This window comes from Melanostigma gelatinosum (assembly GCF_949748355.1).
Source record: "Melanostigma gelatinosum genome assembly, chromosome: 22".
Lineage (NCBI taxonomy): Eukaryota > Metazoa > Chordata > Actinopteri > Perciformes > Zoarcidae > Melanostigma > Melanostigma gelatinosum.
In genome coordinates this window covers 7603142-7622254 of record NC_136655.1, presented here as the reverse complement: position 1 = coordinate 7622254, position 19113 = coordinate 7603142, and the positions used below count along the sequence as shown (strand labels likewise).

At 44.1% G+C, this 19113-nt stretch overlaps 1 protein-coding gene across 1 annotated transcript in view; it reads left to right on the top strand.

The window, feature by feature from the left end:
- Positions 1-5204: 5204 nt before the first annotated feature.
- The window catches only part of cacna1c (calcium channel, voltage-dependent, L type, alpha 1C subunit), a gene marked incomplete at its 5' end in the record, with an annotated part of 157274 nt that continues 143365 nt past the window's right edge, over positions 5205-19113 (top strand). Inside the window, one exon of the mRNA XM_079294870.1 lies at positions 5205-5328. Coding sequence (XP_079150996.1) covers positions 5205-5328 — 124 coding nt within the window. The remainder of the gene's footprint in view (positions 5329-19113) is intronic.

Below are 19113 nucleotides of genomic sequence, written 5' to 3'. Positions count from 1 at the left end.
AGGAGAGCACGGTTAGAGGATTAGAATCATTCTAACGCAGAAGAGATAGATACATCGTCAAATATCTGTAGGAAGGTCTGTCGCAATTATTACATAATTGCCTGATCTAACTGACCTGCATAGTTTTGTCACATTAGAAATATTCAAGGAAACTGATGTCATACCTTGTGAAGGTTGAAGGACTTGGTCAGTGGTCACCTGAGATGGCAGCAAACCTGGTAGAGCAGAGACAATATCATCACTCATCCTTCACTTTTTATTTACAACGTGACACATGTATGTGGTACATTTACTCAGTACATGGTCACACTGCTTGTTCATAGCATAGTGACAGGATAAAAGATGTCCCCACCTGTTCCCTGTATCGCTGAAGCTGACTGGCTGTTGTGCTGCGCCTCCGTTTGAGGTTTAGCGAGGCTGAAAAACAGCTGCTGGCTTTGTTGCGCTTGAAGGTGGGAACATGACACAGGATCCACCAGCATGGGCTGAGAGGAAAGGTGAGGGCTCTGCTGCAGAGGAGGCAGGTTGGAGGAGGGAGGGGGTGGCTTGGTTTGGAAAAGTCTCTTGATTGGGTCAGCCTGCAGCTGTTGCTGTTGTTGATGGTGATGGTGATGAAGGAGGTGCTGCTGATGATGATGGTACAGATGGTGATGGTGGTGGTGAAGCTCCAGCGGCACGCCGTTGTCACACAGCCGGTTCTCGGGGGACTCGGACACGGTCTGAAGGACGCCTCCGACCACCCCGACTCCCCGCTGTCCCTGCATGAGTTTCTGGATGGCTGGGCAGTGCTGAGGCTGGTTCTGCTGCTGCTGCTGATGATGGGCGCCAGTGGGACTCGGCAGCAAGCCCACGACGGCATTTCCGCCGTGTTCCCCGACTGTTTGTCCTCCAATCACAGCCCTGAGCCCTCCATCTGAACAGCCAACCACGGCGACGTTGCCTCCCTTGGAGGTGGCACTTCCGCTAGAGTTCACCGTGTCGTCGTATTTCAGTGAGCGGGCTACAGGCGGGCGCGTGACCCGTCCCGTCGACGGCCCCGTCTCGGGGGCAGCCATAGGAGGGACCGGGTCAGGTTGGGATGAGTGTTGAGGTTGTTGAGGTTGAGAGCCAAAAAGAGTGGCCAGAGAGAGAGGCGTTGGTTGAGCACTTTCACTGTCCTGGATGAGACAAAGGGAGAAAACTAACTGCGGTTATTTCTGAAGGGTTTTTAACAAACCAGGTGGACTAGAAAAGGTCATTAACACCCTAGTATGAAATAGGAAGTGGATGAGAATGTGTTACCTGTGCGTTCGGTTTAACAGGTATTGGTTTGATCAGGTTGGGGTTTCCATAAATAACACTGCTGCCACCAATCTCCTTTGGCTCCGACGCAGACTTCATGTAGAGAGGCACATGGACAAAGGGGAAAAAAGAGATAATGTGACGCAAGGAGAAGGCCCGAGAGACTGGAGAGAGGAAGAGCTTAGGTGAGCAGTGCTGCCTATTGGTCAGTATGAGGAAATGCAAACAATAAAATTAAATGTGTCAAATTTTTCCAGAACAAAAGAAATCCATGGCAAAATATGTTTTCTTCCTTTTGTTAAGGAAGCAGATTATTTGGTGTCATCCTACCTTGTCATACTCTGTGCGTGCTTTGGTCAACATCTGGATGATGTCCACTGCCTTCGCTTCACTTCCTCCGCCGCCTCCTCCTCCTCCTCCTCCTCCTCCTTGTCCAACCCTTCCTCCAAGTACTCCCCCAAGAACTCCTCCTCCTCCAACTACTACTACTGATCCTCCTCTTCCTCCTGGGGACAACCAGCCCCCCTGGGACTGAGCCAGGGCCTGCTCCTGCTGGGTCAGACTACACACACACACACACATAGGTCCACGTGAGAAAGCATTACAGATCCATACAAGACGAGCAGTAAAGTAGAGTACTTAAGTCAGGATAAGACAAGCAGTTTACACCTAATATATGTTTGAAGCCAAAGTAAAAGAAACAGCCTGGGAGCAAAGCTCATTCAAACATACTACGGTTGTTATTAGTTGACACCCCAGACACAGAACCATTAATAAACAGTCACATTTCATTCCCATTTAGTTCTCCAACTGCTGTACACATACACTTTGTGGTGACATAAGCACTTACATCTTCATCCTCTGAGCAATGCGTTGACAGTCCTCCTTGTCGTAGAACCAAATGCCATGGATAACCACTGGGGGAGTGAGGAAGAGAGGGACAAAGAGGAGCAAGGAGAGAAAGAAGTGAACTTGTTGAACATAAACAAACATGAAACAAAAGGTGCTGGTCTGGGCTAATGCCCCGGTCAAAGAAAAAGTAGAGCATTGAAATGATGAAACTGCCAGTGAGCTGCAATACCCTTATAATCAAATGAACGCACAGACATTCTGTCGTACATCTCCTGCTGCGGTGACATCAACGCAGGCCCCGACAGACACGTAAAGTGTGTATTATTAGCCCTGCTGGGTCTAAACCAGGGCTTACAGTGAAACATGAGCCCCTGGAGTCTCTTGAACTGCACAAACATGGTCAACAAGGGAGGAAGAAGGCAACACTAAAACCCATTCGCCATAGGATGACACAGCAGTGAGCAGGTTGGTTGCATTTCAGTACACAGCGACTCATTTGACTATTTTCATTTGCACTGGCTCCAAAAGCATATTGAAAGAGGCGGTTGTATGATTATTCAATTCATGTCAGTGTGGAGAGATTCAGAATTTTACCATGGAATAAAATCTTGCCCCAAAAAATAAAAAGCAGTAAAGGTCTAAAACAACATCCAGATCCCAGAAGCCCACTTCCTTCATGTATCCACCCAAACAAGTCTCTAGGTGTCGCATGAACATAAACCTGTTTCCACTTTCTTATCCAACAACAACCGGAACCAGACGACGCTACATACACATGGCATGTACGTTATGTGAGAACTCTATTCTTAAGCTGTTGTTTAACTGCATAGTATCTTAACTACTCAAAATATAAGGTGAATAAAAAGGGCACATTTTTTATATTCGGCCACCAAAAGTTGATGCCTAGTTTCCAGCCTGGCAACCTCTCTTAACATTTAGAGTTGAGTCCTGCAGAAATGGCAGAATTAGGATTTGAATCACAGATTAATAAGTACATTTAGATAAAAGGAGAACGAATCTGAGCAAGCATTCAACGCTGAACAGCGATTGTTACTCGGTGTGGCAAACGCATTTCAGTCCGTACCAACAAAGTATTGAGGTTTCATACCCAACCCTAAAACAGCAGGACATCATCTCACACCTCAGCACGCTAACTTTCTACAGTGAAGAGGAGGTCGATCCTCACAAGGGAAGGAGGCCACCGAGAGACAGAGAAGTAGTCTGCTGTGGACACATTTACCCCCACAGTCAAAGACACATTCCCACACAGACAGACATGCACACAAATATACACAACACACACTCGGCTACTGAGGTCAGTATGGCGGGAGACACACACACACACACACACACACACACACACACACACACACACACACACACAGTTCAGTTGAGCCTGGGAAAATCAGTCCAGTACAAAATAAGTAACTGCAGTGGGAGAGCGTCTGCTGGAGCCAGAGCCGCTTAGTGCTCGCTGGGGATGAGACTGTTTGAGATCACTGAGACACAGACGCAAAGTCAGAGAGCTGGAAAATTAAGGGACAGATGTGAAATAGGAAGAAGTGAGGTGTGTTAGAGAGGAGATTATCATCAATTCTAACAAGAGAGAGAAACATCTAGTTCTGAGAGCTCTTTAGCTGTCAGGAAACAGAGGCTGAGTTTTGTCAAATAAGTGAATTGAAGGGACAAAACAGAGCTAGATACAAGACTCAAGTCTCTTTGACCAGAGAGCCCCCACAGAGAGAGAAAGACAGAAGATAATAAAGAGGACAAGATAAAAAAAACATTCAATAGAGATGATGATCACACATGTTTAGCTGAAACTGGCCGACAAAAAGCCTCCGAGCAAGAGAGATAGTGGGAGAGCGAGAGACCGAGAGCGAGAGAGAGAGAGAGAGAGAGAGAATAAGTGAAGCAGAGATCCTGACAAAGTGAACCGTCACATGGGGGCGGAGAGGACAACCAACGCCACTAACCGAGAAACGTCCACCCTGAACGTGACGGCATCCCTTTACATATTTTGGACGAGGAGTATTGGAAACGCCGGCAACTATCACTCTGCTGAAGTCTGTAAGTGATCCAGGACTTCAGCGGTGTGGCGCCTACAACCCTCCTGGGACTACGACAAACCAGACCATCTCTGGCACACGCGTGATCTCTGCTGTAGACCTTCACTAAGTCTTCCAGTGGGACTTTATTTGAGGATTCATTTCGTCTGGCTCAACTACTGCTGTTTGGAGTTGCGTTTAAAAGACATTTTTGGTTAAATCTTTTTGTCCCAACTTGCAGAGCAACATTGCATTTTCCAGGAAGCTTAAATGTGCTTTGAGAATACAGTAACAGTGTTTGGCTGGAACCCAAACTGCACTTCTTGGACTACTCGCAACACACTTTTGTTTCGTTTAGACTTCGTACAGTCAGAAATGCAGACATATTTGTCAGCAGCAGTGTTGTCCAGGATGGATTAGGTGAACTTTCTCTGCAGTATGTAATCGGCTTTGTGGAGACAGTTCTCTGTGCATCAGCCATGAGGAACAGTGTTGATATTCTTTGGGACAATATTTAGTTTGTCAAAGTTAGGTGCTCTTACAGTAACGCACATCTATGCTTGGAATTATTGTTTTCCCAGAAGAACAATCACTTATTTTGTAAGAATGGAATTCATGATATTAGAGCATTAAATATTGAGATTTCCAGCGATCGAAACTCATCCAAGTAGACATTAACACTCTTGTTACGCCTTCCTGTTGAGGCTTAACTGCAGGTTCATTTCAAAATTGTTCTTTTTCTCTTGATACCAAGTTCTAAGGAGGCATTGCCACAACCGCTGTGTCAGCTGTATGTGCACTACACCTGAGAGACATTTACACACTGCCACTCATCACAGAAGTTCACTGTCGGTACATCCTTTGCTTCGGAAGAAGAACAATCTTATCACTTTCATTGAACCTATTATAGGATATTACTGGAGCTGCAATTTAAGGTATAATCTGAGCAACTTCAAGTTGTAGAGAGACTCAAAAGAGGCAACTACTACCAGACTGTGAGGCTCCTGAGAGACCAGAGGAGCCATGCTGAGAGGCCTGTTTCAGAGGAAACCTAAACACGAGAGGCTGGAGGAAGAACCTGAGGTCAGATTCAAAGGCTTGCTGGTGTCACAGAGAGACCTGGGATACACATACGTCCAAGCTGGAGGTAAGACCGCCCATACGTCTGATATACAGTGGAGCGCTGAGGTTAACATGAATGTAGTGGGCCACAGTACATTTTACAGGTAGGTTCTCGATTAGACAATTGATCACTTGGCCTATAAAATCTGAAAATTGTGTAAATGCTGTTTATTTAAAGGCCACGGTGACGTCTTCTAATCTGTTTTTGCCAACTGTCCAAAGCAGAAAAGACAAAGACCGAAACACAATTACTTGGTTCTCAAAATAGCTGCGTGTTCATTTATTGAGTTTCAGCTCTTTCAATTAATGAACAAACTTCCACACCTTTGCACTCTGCTTCATAATGATTACTTATAACGAGAGTACAGGAAAATGAAACCAACTTCTGTGCAGTATAATCCCAAATCTGCACCAGTGGGTCAATGGCACAGGAAGACATGAACGTCCTGCACACACTGAGAAGACTGTAACCTAACGTTTTAGAAGATTTTACAACCCAAATAGGTTTTAAATGAAAAAAACATTGAAATGAGTTGTTAGTTAGCAGTCACAGTATCTGGCGGAGCAGACAGATTCACGAGCCACGGCCGACAATCAAGACAGTAACACGGCCAAGGTTAGGGGCTGAACTAACTCCATATGCACGGCAGATAGTGGGCCCACTGACGCACTGCCTGGGATAGTAGGTGCCTATCGGAATGTAAAAAGCTTTCTATCCGTGCGCCTGCACTAGGACATTTGGCAGAGGAACCTCGACTTGCTCAGACTGAAGTTCTCTTCCCTTAACCGTGCTCTGTGGTATATCTTCATTCTCCACCGTCTATTTTTAACACGGGGTGCCACTTTGTGCCAACTGCTATTCCAGGAAGTAACGGCAGCGCTGAGAGCTACATGTTTATCTAAGGATAAGATTCCACGACCCTTTCTCAAAAGAGGTCATGACACGGTGGGACTTGCAGCATTACCAACAGCCCCGAGGACTAAATAGTCACTCACTGATGCTCACGTGACATTTCGATGTCTTTTAGAGCATCTGCGGTGCTGTTTATGTGCTTTTAGCTGAATCTGGTTAAACCTAGTCACGTATCCGGATGCAAAAATAATTATTCAGGGTCCAAAAATGCTGGTGAATCACAGCAGCGATATAAATCAGCACGATTACAACCGTTCTGTATCTCGCCTTATTTGTCTGCTTTATTATCCGTCTCATATCAGCGTAGTCGTCTGGAGCCACTGACCATTAGGTTTCTACTCGCCCACTCTTGAACTGACACAACCTTCGTCAGAGGAAATGCTAATCAACTGAGCTGTGTTTACTGGTTTTATGCGTTTTTCCTCTCCTTCCCAAAACAATGTGAGTTAGCTGTTCACTTGCAATTTATCCCCCATTACCAACGCTCTGACCACATCTAGAGGGAAGTATTTACCACAGATCATCTTTAATGCGTCCCGACTGCATTTACACCTGGTGTAAAACATATTAAGAGATCACAAAGAAAAGTTGATGTCCTACACATTATTTCACTGAGCCTTCAGGGTGTTTAATGAAATACTACAGTAAGGGGGATCAAAGCAGGCGTGAGGAATCCACTGGTGTCTAAACACAGCATTCCACCTGCCGCTCACTGAGCCTGATGGAGAGTGCGAGACCATGACACAGAGGGAGGGAGGTCTGTGTCTTTCAGCGAGTCCTGAGTGAGTGTGTGTTTATGTTATCAGTGACTGTTGCGGTGTATCTAATCTCTGCTGGCTGGCTTTGTAGTGCTGTCAGGCTCTTGTCCCAAAGGCGCACACTGCAACGTGTGTGTGTGTGTGTGTGTGTGTGTGTGTGTGTGTGTGTGTGTGTGTGTGTGCCAGATGTAGGTCTCAGAGGGAGACAGGCTGATAGAATTTGAGTCACAACAATGCTTCTGCTCCTTATAAGGAACTGGCGGTTCCGACTAAAACAAGCAGCATGCTGCACACTTTGGTCACTCTGTCAAATTGTTAATCTTTCATCTAACTTCCTCCCTGTGGCTATCGATACACCGGTCATTTTTAAGTGCGATGTGATCACATTGCTGTCAGGTCGTAAAGGTCACAGAGATATGGTCTCATGTGGATTTTGAGATGAAACATACACAATTGAGTGTAAATATTTTGTCACAATGTGTCTGGCTGGTTGTGAAACACAGCTTAGTCTATTCAAACTATTTAGTCTATGTGGCTAGTCATCTCTGATTCACTGCAATGAACATCACACTATAACAAATGGCAATGGGTTCAAAACTACACTTACTGTGCCTGCGCATGTACTGTGCTCAACAGGTGTTGAGGTGACAAACAACTGAAGGCATCAATAATGAATAGGCAGACATCAGAAGTGTGTCTGTGTGTGTTTGTCTCCTTACATCGCACATTGCGGTAAAGCAGGAAGGGGTGCTGGAGCTGGAAGTCCAAGTCTTTGGTGATTGGCTCCGTCAGGTTCTCCATGCTGAGTCTGTTCATAATGGTGAAACCATGCCTGGGAGAGGCCAGTCTGAAACAGAAATAAGAGCCAATAACAACTTGAAACAAGAGGCTCTTCAGCTGTGTAATGTCCTACCGTATTGCCGTATTATGATTTATTACACAGAAACAGTTGTGTTTAGTAATAAAATATGAATAAAGCTGAAAAATCCAATACTCAATTTAGCATTTAGTAATGAAGACATTACCTTGTGTAGATAAAAAGCGTGCCTTCCACCTCTGTCTTCTCCTAAAAAACACATACAATAAAAGAAAAATTAGCAAAGTGATATAACTGGTTTGACCAAATCTCGTTGTTGGGGAAAAGTAAAATTTCAATATTTTCAAATAAAAAGCCCTCCCAAAAAAGTATGCCCAGACCAAGCAGCTGAATTTAAAATGATAGTCTTCGAGGAACAACAGTGAGAACTTTTTTTAAATGCGTGTGGTGCTCGGGGGCAACGTGCATCTGTAAATATAACCTGTGGTACAATATTCCAGGCAATCGAATAATAGAGGGCTATACGTTTCAATTGTTGAGGAAAATAACTATTTAGACCCTCAACAACAACAGCTGGGGTTAACTTAATGGTACACGTTAAGTTGGGGCAAATATGTGTCAGTGACAAAGCGCGCCTATCAGGGACGAAGCTAAGCTAAGTTAGCATATTAAGTAAAGTTAAGGCTTACCCACTCATTTGCCCTGTTGTTATACGTATACAGGGCAACTTGACTGGCCACGTCCACGATGTCATTGATGTATGGGTCTTGTCGCTGCAGAGCAGCCAGGCTTATGTCCAGTCCTTTAGCGGTGAGACAGCTGCTGCTACCTGCAGAAGTCGCTGTCATTGTTCCCTATGGAGAAGTTAGCTCGCTACCTAGCTTCAGCGGCTAACGAGTCACAGGAAGATGAGATAAAAAACAAACCAACAGCAAGGTTAAAAAGTCAATAAAATTGGTAACTATGTAATACTTTGTTTTGTAATTTAAGATTTGTAAATTTCAAATTGTAAAGATGTAACGAGTGCTAACTGCCATGAGTGAGTTTGTCAGCGGCCATGTTTAGCCAGAGAGATTGTAAACAACCAGACATGAGTAGTTGCGCTACAGGGTTGGAGATTTCAGCCTTATCAATCTACATGGAAAAGTCGATGGACCATTACTGTTATCAACTGCAGGGGTTTTCATTGTTACTTTGCTCAAACAATGAATGATGATGTTATTGGCAAAGTCCTGAGAAAAATGTCCATGTGCCATTAGGTATCATGTAGCTGTATTTTAATTTAAATTAACTTTACACACATTAAATCAATACTTCTATCAGGTAGTTTAATTTCATTGTCATTAGGTTGGTTGTGGAGTACGTTTTTTATTTCAGCTCTATTTACATATTAACCGGGTTGTATGGGCTACACTCCTCTGTCTTAGTGTATATTTGGTTTTGGACACCTTGTGTGTGGTAGACACACAAAGTAGTTGGGTCTCTTAGTATTGTAAGGAAAAACAGCTATCCTGTTTGATTCTGTTTTAATTTGATGTCCCTATCACTTTTTCCAATACAAGTAATGAGCTGATGTTTCTCTTTTGTCTTTCACTTCTGTATATCTGGCTTCTGGGTAACATAAACACTGATGCTGACTGATGCTGACATTTCCCATAAAATGCACTAGGGGGCATCAAAGGGATGGATAAAACACAGCCCTTCCTGCTCGAGCCAGTCACTGCATGGGCTTGAGTTGATTTGAAAAGCCCAGACAAGAATGCACGTGTGTGTGTATTATTTGTAAGTGTCCCCCAAGAGTTGTGTCTCAATGACAGAGGAAATCCTATGAAAAAGCAGTTACACCATGCTATAAAAACTCCAAATAGAAACAAATACACAGCATTTTTTTTAAATTTGTGATAAGGTTCTACAGTTGGTTTATCCAGTTATTTGACAATGGGTGATGAAGGAATGTACACACAAGCACATGAGGCATCTTCTTTGGGAAGTGTAATTTAGTACATCATACAGTGGTGCAGTTGTCCATGCTACATTTTCTCCTCCTGTTTTATACTTGTAATTTTCTGGTTAACATATATTTCACTTATATTTTCACCTTCAGCAATGCTGCTGTTCCCGTATCTTTATGCTGTTGCTCGTCTCCTTCCAAGGTTTATTCAGATGCTGTGTTTCAGCACAGTTTATAATGCACCAGTTCTAGGGTTTCGCAAATGATACAGGAGCACGACTTTCAGGACTGTAAATTCTTCAAATCCATATCAGCCATACCCATATCACACATGTTGAATCAGCCGACTGTGAATCTCCATATTCAGTTCAACATATCTTGTTCTGTTGCAAGGGTACTTGAAGGGAAAAGGGACCTCAAGTGGATAAACATTAGCCCATTCATTCTGTTTGCATTTTATAGCTGATATTTTCTTATATAATCACTCAATCAATTAGTTTACAACCACTTATAAATACATACATGGATATCACTGGATTGCCAGCAATATATAGCCTTTGAAATGACCACTCCTCCTATCCTCTGCTGTGTACTGTGATAGCTGTTTCTGTAATTGGATTTATATTGTCACAGAGATGAACAGTGGCTGGTGTGCATCCATCAACAACCATGTCAGAGTGTCCTTGAGAAAAAACAATGACCATCCAACTGTTCACTTCATTAAGCAGCACTGGATGAAAACATCTGTTTAAAAAACGTTCAAATAATGTCTCCACTTAAATGTGAATGAAGCTCTTCCAGGTCAGAATGACACGTCCGCCTCGCCATTAACTTGAATATAGCTGCTTTGGCATTCAGTGCAGGCCTGTGTGTATTTTGCGAGTGTGATTTTAGGGGTGATAGTGAACTGTTTCAAGGTATATATATATATATGTCTATTTGTCAGGGTGTCTATCTGTTAGTCAGGGGGTGCATGTTGGTCAATGATGAGGTTAATGATTTATACATCTGCAGATCAATACTGTCACTAACCACTCAGTGAAGATTGAGTGCTTGACTCTGATTGGTGGGGATAGGGATGGTGATGATTGGCTGCAGGCAGAAAGGATGAAGGGTTAGAGCCAAAAGGCAGCTCGTTGAAATTCATTAAGTGAAGGATATGCATTGTTCTCATCTGTTTTATTTTCACTCTATCAGGAATATTTTTGGAACAGGCCAATTTCTTAGATCATGTGAACCTTTTGAAGATATTCCATAATTCAGTCCAATTATTATTCTGACGTTTCATAAAGAATAGTGCACATTATACAATAAAATCATAAACCATATATATATAAATGCAGAATTAGATGCAGAAAATATTTTTTCTCAGATGGTGGAAAACTGTGATCTACTACTTTGGTAGTTCATCTTTAAAATTGTTTAAAGCAGTAATGCATTTAATTTTATCCCTCTATATTAGAAATGCTTATTCATTTTGAGGAAAAGAGCAACAAGGTACATTATGTAAATACAAATGCACAGAAATGTCCTGGAATAACTTATTAAAAGCAACATTTAAATATTTCTTTGTGGTCTTTATTTGATTGTCAATCCCAAGAGAAAGCTTCATATTCATATGAAGTGTGTGAATCCATCAGAATTTGATTTAATTAATAAAAGTCTCAAACCTGAATCTCACATTGCACAGCTCTCAGTTGTCATGAGGGGATTTCCCTCTGACTGACCATCAGATCGTTGGTTTCCCACATGAGATACCAGCGTTTGCCTGTCCAGAGATTCCCAGAGACCCACCGAGCTGAAGACTCAAACACGCTCACACACATACAAAGGGGGTCGGGAACTACAAATATAGAACAGTCATAAATAGAATAGATATTCCATGTGCAAGGCTGGATTACAGAGCACATTTCTGTTTGTGAGTCTGTGTGTTCGTGTGTCCCCTGGGCACAAGTGTCTGTTCCCACGACCTGCCCTCCATCCGTTCTTCCTTCTCTCAATCCTTTCTTCCGTCTGTGCGTCCATTCACTGGCCAGTGTAATCAAACAGAGACTGCTTTGGCAGGAAAGTGAAAGGGAGAGTCAGAAACTCAATGTCCGCCTGTCTCACTATTGTCACAGGGCTGATCAGTCAGACGTCTGGAGGAAAGGAACTAAGTACATTTTCTTAAGTACCAAACTTGAGCACACGTTTTTGCTTGAGGATTTACATTTTCTGCTGCTTTATACTTCTACTGTACCTCATTTTATGTAGAAATATCCTACTTTTTACTCATTTATCTGACATAGTTATAGCTGGTTTCCTATAGGGCTTCATCTTTGTGGCCCGTTACAAAAAAAGCAGTTGGGGCACTGTGTCATGTTTCTCGTGTCTATGATACGTTAGCAGGGATTTTCCTGCTTAACTTCTCAGATGGTTTCATTTAAATAACAGCATGAGGCCCAAAGAGTTCAAAGTATCCAATATTTTACAAACAAAGCAATGAGAAATAGTCCAAAAAATAAAATACTTAAGTCTGTAGCAGAACTTTGTCTTTTATTCTTTCCCAATTTGTCATCTCCCAACCTCTCAGATGTTAACTAGTTAAAACGAGTTCCACCTTGACCGGCTTTAAAAGACAGGAGCTGCTTTTCAAAATAAGATCAAGATCCTTCTGAAGACTGAGAATGTCTTATCTTATATGTCTTATCTTTTATACCAAGCTGCCTGTGGAGAGCTTTTGAGGAAACAGCTTAATTTAAATAGCGACGTGTTATTTGTGCGAGCAGCTCTATCCACGAGCCTCAGTAGGAGATGGAGAGCCAAGCTGACTCAATGCCATCAAAGCCTGATGGCAAAGAGCTGATGTTGTTTACTTTCTTTGACGTTTGATTCCCAAAATGAGCTTCATTTCATTGTTGTGTTCCACCAAGAACATGGTCCCATGTCTCCAGAAAATGACTTTGTGTGCTCGAGGGGTCGGGGCAAATTTGTTCCTGGTCACGGAGAATGATGTCAAAGCAAACTTCACCGTCCTGAGGGCAAAGAGAAGAGAAAAAAGAAACATAGTTGAATTTTCCTCGAGATGAAAACGTTCACGTTCGGTTTTTGTGCACTGACCTTCCTGAACCCACTTTATGAGATTTGAGTCTGTATTTACTCAGCATCCAAAGATCTGAAAATCAGCTCCCATTGTGGTTTCTCTCTGTTTAAGAGAGCCGCGGTATGACAAAATCAGAACTTGAGTCATAAAAGAGTTGAAAAACCAGATCTTTAGTGTGTGTGTAAACACGGCCTTGGCCAAAGAAAAGAGCGGGGCTGAAGCAGTCCAGATGTGTCGGGACTATGGGCAAATCAGATGAAGGTACAACATCTCCCATCTCTGTTTCCTCCTGCAGAAATCAGAGTCTATGCTGGAGCCCACTGTGGATCGTTATCCGCCTTCTTCCCCTCTCTCTCTCTCACACACTCACACACACACACACACACACACACACACTTCATCAACATCATCATCATCTTTGTCTTCATCATCACCATCATCATCATCTGGATACCAGCCGCAGGTTCTTCACTGTTGCTATAGTCTCCCCTCCCTCCTTATTTCTCTCTGGCACACGCGCGCGCACACGCGCACACACACACACACACACACACACACACACACACACACACACACACACACACACACATCATCAACATCATCATCACCTTTGTCTTCATCATCACCATCATCATCATCTGGATACCAGCCGCAGGTTCTTCACTGTTGCTATAGTCTCCCCTCCCTCCTTATTTCTCTCTGGCACACGCGCGCGCACACGCGCGCACACACACACACACACACACACACACACACACACACACACACACACACACACACACATCTGGAAACAGTCAAAGCTTCTACATGCACGGGGAGGGGGGCCACCTCCCCCCCTCTCTCGCTCTCTCTCTCTCTCTCTCTCTCTCTCTCTCCCTCTCCCTCTCTCTCTCTCAGTATCACTGCAGAGCTGAGCTGCAGAGGCAGCAGAGGCAGAGAGAAGACAGAGCTCAAACTCCCGATCAGTGAGACACAGACAGACAGACAGGCAGGCAGGCAGACAGACAGGCACACCGACTGACAGACAGAGACACCGCCGGAGCATCATGGACTGGATCAGGACAGAGAAACCGGTCTCCGGATGAGACAGAACGGCCTGGCTTCTGTTTTTGGGGGGGACTCTGCCATAGATACGTGGAATAACCGACAACCTATTGGGAGATTTAACCCCGTGCTACCCGTGATGGAATATTTACTCTCTTCTCATGTTCTAAATGTTCTCCTCTTCTCTTCCTCCTCCTTCTCCTCCTACACTACCTCCACCTCCTCTTCTTCATCCAAGCACAATTTGACACGCTGCTGAAGATGCGCACGAATGCGTCTTTTGCGCACTTCCATTGCGACCGTCACTGACAGCGCCCGTGCTTGGTAACCTTTTGAAACCTTTCTTTTTTTTTTTTGTAAGTCAACCGGGGGAGAGGAGAGAAAGAAAGAAAGCGAGAGAGAGAGAGAGGGCGAACGAGGTGTGAATTGAATTGAACGCGGTGCTGGTCTCATGTTTCTCGCCTAGGGCCCGGATGTACCGAGAGATGCGCCGGTGCGTTTTCCCAACCGGTTCCGCCGAAAGCTCCTTTTTTTTTCTTGCCTTCACCTCCATCATGGGGATTATGTAATATTCACTCCATCCGAAGACACCCTCCCCATAAACAAAAATAACGGAATACCCAAGACTGTCCGTGTCAGACAGTTCCTTCCTCTTTTTCCCCCTTTTTTAATTTCTTTATTTTTTTTTGGGGGGGGGGGGGGGCTGTTTTTCCTCCGCCTCTCCAGCTTTGCTTGCCCTCTCTCTCTTCCATTCACCTATAGGGATAACGCCGGACTACATTTATGGTAAATGAAAGCAAAAACATGTACATCCCGGAGGACACCCTTGAGAACCATCAAGGTATGTTGTGCATTTTGTATTTCAAACTGGCAAACATCTTTTAAGTGTGCATAGGAGAGGGAAGGGAGTGAGGGGAGACGGGAGGGAGGGAGTAAGAGAGGTATGATGGTCTCGAGATGGGGATGGGATGGGGAGAGAGGAGGAGGAGGGGGGGGTGGAGGGAAAAGGGAGAGGGGTGTTCGCGCTCTCTCTCTCTTGTTTTCAACAGATGGACAGATGCAGTTCTTTCCTCCACTTTCCCTGTGCAGTTTGTTCATTAGATCCCCCCCCCCCCCCCCTCTCATGCTCTGTTTGTGCAGCAAGTGAACTTAATAATCACGCAACAGGGCTGCAGGTAGCCGCGGACAGATACGGATGAGGCCTTTTCCTTGCTTGGCTTAGTCCACACTTGTTGGTTTGACAGGCCTGTCCGTCGAGGGACTGTGGCATAATGGAGGGGCAGTTGTCGTATTTAGCCAACAGGCAGTTGTAGGCGGGTGGACGTTGTTGTTGTTTTGGACACGTTTGGAGATCTGGCAGATCTTGCCTCCCCCAAGGTTTTCCGTTTTTTGGGGGAATAAACCAAACTGCTCTGTTGTTGGCCATATGTCAGAAATGAAACACGCACACCGGTCACTAAGGAGCTGGAAATTGAGCAGCGCCCACCTATACGCGCGCACTCGGTTCGCCATCGATCCTCCCTTCTTCAATAATCAATAGTCGTATTTGACACGTTACTGTCCAAGTTTGCATCATGTCAGCAGGACTCCTTAATAGCAGCGCGCGAGGGGAAAATAAATCGCCTCGAGGTGACAGGTGGCAGAAGGAGGGCCTGCAGGACTTATTTCTCTGCTCACAATTGATGATGGTGTGCTATTTCGGGGGAAGGCAGCGGAGGACAGTCGGTTGATTCGCGCGAGACACGACTGAAGTTCAGCACGAGTACTTTTTTTTCTATGTGTTTAAAAAGCAACACATGTGAAGCGAGTGAATCGAAATCCAGGGCTGTGGTTTGTTTGACGGTGAGGAAAGGGTCTGTTTGCATTGCGCAGTATTACGCGTCGCTCCTTCCACCCACGTTGCAGAGAGCAAAGCCCAGCAACGCGTCGGTTTATGGCCGGCCGGACCTCGTAATTCAGCGAAGGGGCTATTTATCAGATCACCAATGTCGTCGTCATGACCATCATCGTTGTCGTCGTCGTCGCCTTGGTCCACCACTTCCATCACAACCACATACCTCTCTGCCTTGGCGACAGGTTCCATAGCAACAGGGGATGAGGAGAGGGGTGGCGGTGCATGTGTGTGTGTGTGTGTGTGTGTGTGTGTGTGTATGTATGCATATGTGTGTGCGTGCATCTGTGTCGCAGCGAGGCACATTTACCAACAGTTTGTTCAGAGGAGCTACTCGTCAAAGGCTGAACTTTACCTGCAGAAGCTGCAATCGTCTTCATATAGTTTGATGATGCGCAGATTAAACACAATGGCATCATCGTGAGGGGCAGGTGTGTGTGTGTGTGTGTGTGTGTGTGTGTGTGTGTGTGTGTGTGTACAGTCTGTAAGACAGATCACATTCACCTTGATTGCCATGATGTCATCTTCATCTATTATTATCAAAAAAAGGGGCCTTTTAATCCAAGTTGTCAAAAGAAGTAATGGGTGTTATCAGCATCACCATTGTCATATAAAGTAGAAGAACTTGAAGAATCAAGTCGATATTTATGATTAATATTGCTTTTCATAGGAAAGCATTACATTCTTTTCAAGATGATGGAGGCCCTATAGCCCAGCATGAGATGATCAGTGCCAGCAAGCTTTATTGTGGGTGACTAATGCCTTCCAAAAGTCGAATACATGAATTCAAATGTCACAGCAGCAGGTATTTCAGCATCAGTGTGAGTTTACAGCTCAGGGTGCAAAAGAGCAAATCATTACACCAGGCTTGTGAATGCACAGCGTTTGTCTCACTACAACCCTTACTGGTGACTTTCCTGTTCAAGTCAAAGCGAAACAGTACGCCAGACTTCTCCAGATCAGCAGAACTGAATAGAATAACCATATTTGTAATGTTTTCAACCTGATAGCATCCTGTCTGAATACGCTTTTTTCACTCCTTGCTTATCTGTGTAATTTAAGTTTATAGGGGCATTTATAGCAACTGTATCTCAGGCTGAAGTCTACCTGGGTGGTGGATTCAGCACCACGGACAGTTCATTCTTCATTTGTCTATTGACAGCTACATGACAGCTATTGAAGAGTTGCAAAGACAAGACATTGCCACTGAGGTATCCCTGATGGTGTCCCGCTTTGCTCTAGTCATAGTCTTGTCACAGCATTTTTAGTTTAGTTCATTCAATATAGACATCACAGTAGCATTATAATTGTAACATCCATTGATGCACGAGGACCAGATTCACTGTGTTCAGCATTTGTCGTGAAACACTTTTTACGACACATAGATTTATTATGTTAAATTGATCTGTGGTATTCATTTTCCTTTATTTGTTGAGAGCAGTAGTGAGGGGGAGTATGGAGGTGGATATCATTGGAGGCACTTAATGAGTTTCCCGCAGATGAAAGATGAAGGCACTCTGGTTCAGTGTAGTTATGAGAGAGACCATCCTTTGACCAAAAGTATCAGCAGCCCCGTCATTTTAACTCAAACCCACAGTGTGTACGAAGACGATGAAGCTCTACCAACTCCTTAAACGCTGCCCTGTAGCCTGACCTCTCTTCTCTGCTGATGGAGGCCAAAGAAAAGACAAATTTGTTGTCTTATATTCTGAGGCTTTTTGTTAGACTTCCTGATACCCGACGCCAGCTGTGTCGTTGGTATTAGATTTCTCTCTCCGTTATCGGTTAGCTTCCATCTTTACATCCGCGCTGTAATTCAAAGAGACTTGATGAAACACATGAATGCACTCGCTGAATGAACCAATTATACATCTACAACATCCAACTTTTTTACAAATTAAGAGCCGTGCCTGTGTCTTTAAGACAAACACGACCCGAATCGCAGGCTCGTCATTAAATACTGTCGATGATTAGCTGATGTGGCGTTGAAACAAATGCACACCTGTGGCATCTCATGTCATTGTATGTAGAGCAGGGCCATTATTTGGAACACGTATACACATCCGTGCACACACACACACACACACACACCACTCATTACAGCAGCAGTTTACGGCAGAGTAATCAGTGAGTTGATTTTCCCTGTGGGCATTGTGCCAGAAGCATGATACCTCCGTTAGGGATATTAATTGGTTTCCGATGGTTACCCCGGGGTGCTGGCCACCCGCCAAATCACCTCACACTAATGATTTGACTTGATATGCTCAGTGATGCCGTTGAAGTCACCTCAAAAGACATGTTGCTACCGACCACTGATGTGTCCACTTCCTATGCAGCTTCTCACATCCAGCTAATGCAATGTGCCAGGTGTCAGCAGAGGTTTGTCACACGCTCACACAAGCAACTTTTCAAGAGCACGTGAAAAAAAACCTTCCGTTCATCAGCTGGACTTTAAGGACTCAGTTTTGTCCGACACGTTCAAAGATTATTGTAATTAAGAGAATCCATTTCATTTATATATATATATAATAAATAAATAAATAATATATATTTTTTGTGAAACCAGTTGTTGCCGTCCACAAATAAAGACAAAAACGAACTAATTTATTTCAAATGTATGAAAAGGAGGTGAAATAAATTCATTGGGTAACTTCCGCCGGACAGTGTGGTGTGATGTGAATACGGCTTTGGAGGTTTTCTTTCAAAACAATGAAAAAAACTGACATTCAGGTCTGTACATGTTACATTAAGAGCTATTTTTTGCACCATCATTTGCTCTCTAATTTGTGGTCTGATAAGCCAGCTTGCATGCTGGTTTTGGCTCAGAGACAACAACGGTGAGGCATCCATCTATTTGAGTCTTAAGCCTTTTGGTAATCACATGTTATCTTCAGCGACTGTCCTCTCTTCAAGACCCGACCATTTGAAGAAACGATCTTAAGAACCCTGACCAGATCCATGAACAATTTTACATTTTGGCCGGTGAACACAAAACAAAGAAAGAACCCACCTTGTTAGTGCGTTGCAGTCAAACATAACCCATTTTGATTCGAAACAATATCCTTCTTTACCCCCCACCCTCACTGGCCAAACAAAAGCCAGCCAATTGAACTGGCATTTGCATTCACACACAAGGAAGCGTTAGCGCGTGCGTGTCCATTTCTGTTAGCCTTTGGTTGTGTCTGTGAGTAACAGAGAAACATAGAGACGCGGTGTCTCTTTTCAGTGATTGGTCCTTGCCACATATTTCAGAGAACGTCATCGCCTTCAATAATTCAGTGCTGAGGGAGAACTGTTGCATGTGTGTTTTAAATTTCCATGCTGTTTCTCAACCACTTCTCTCAAATTCATTCA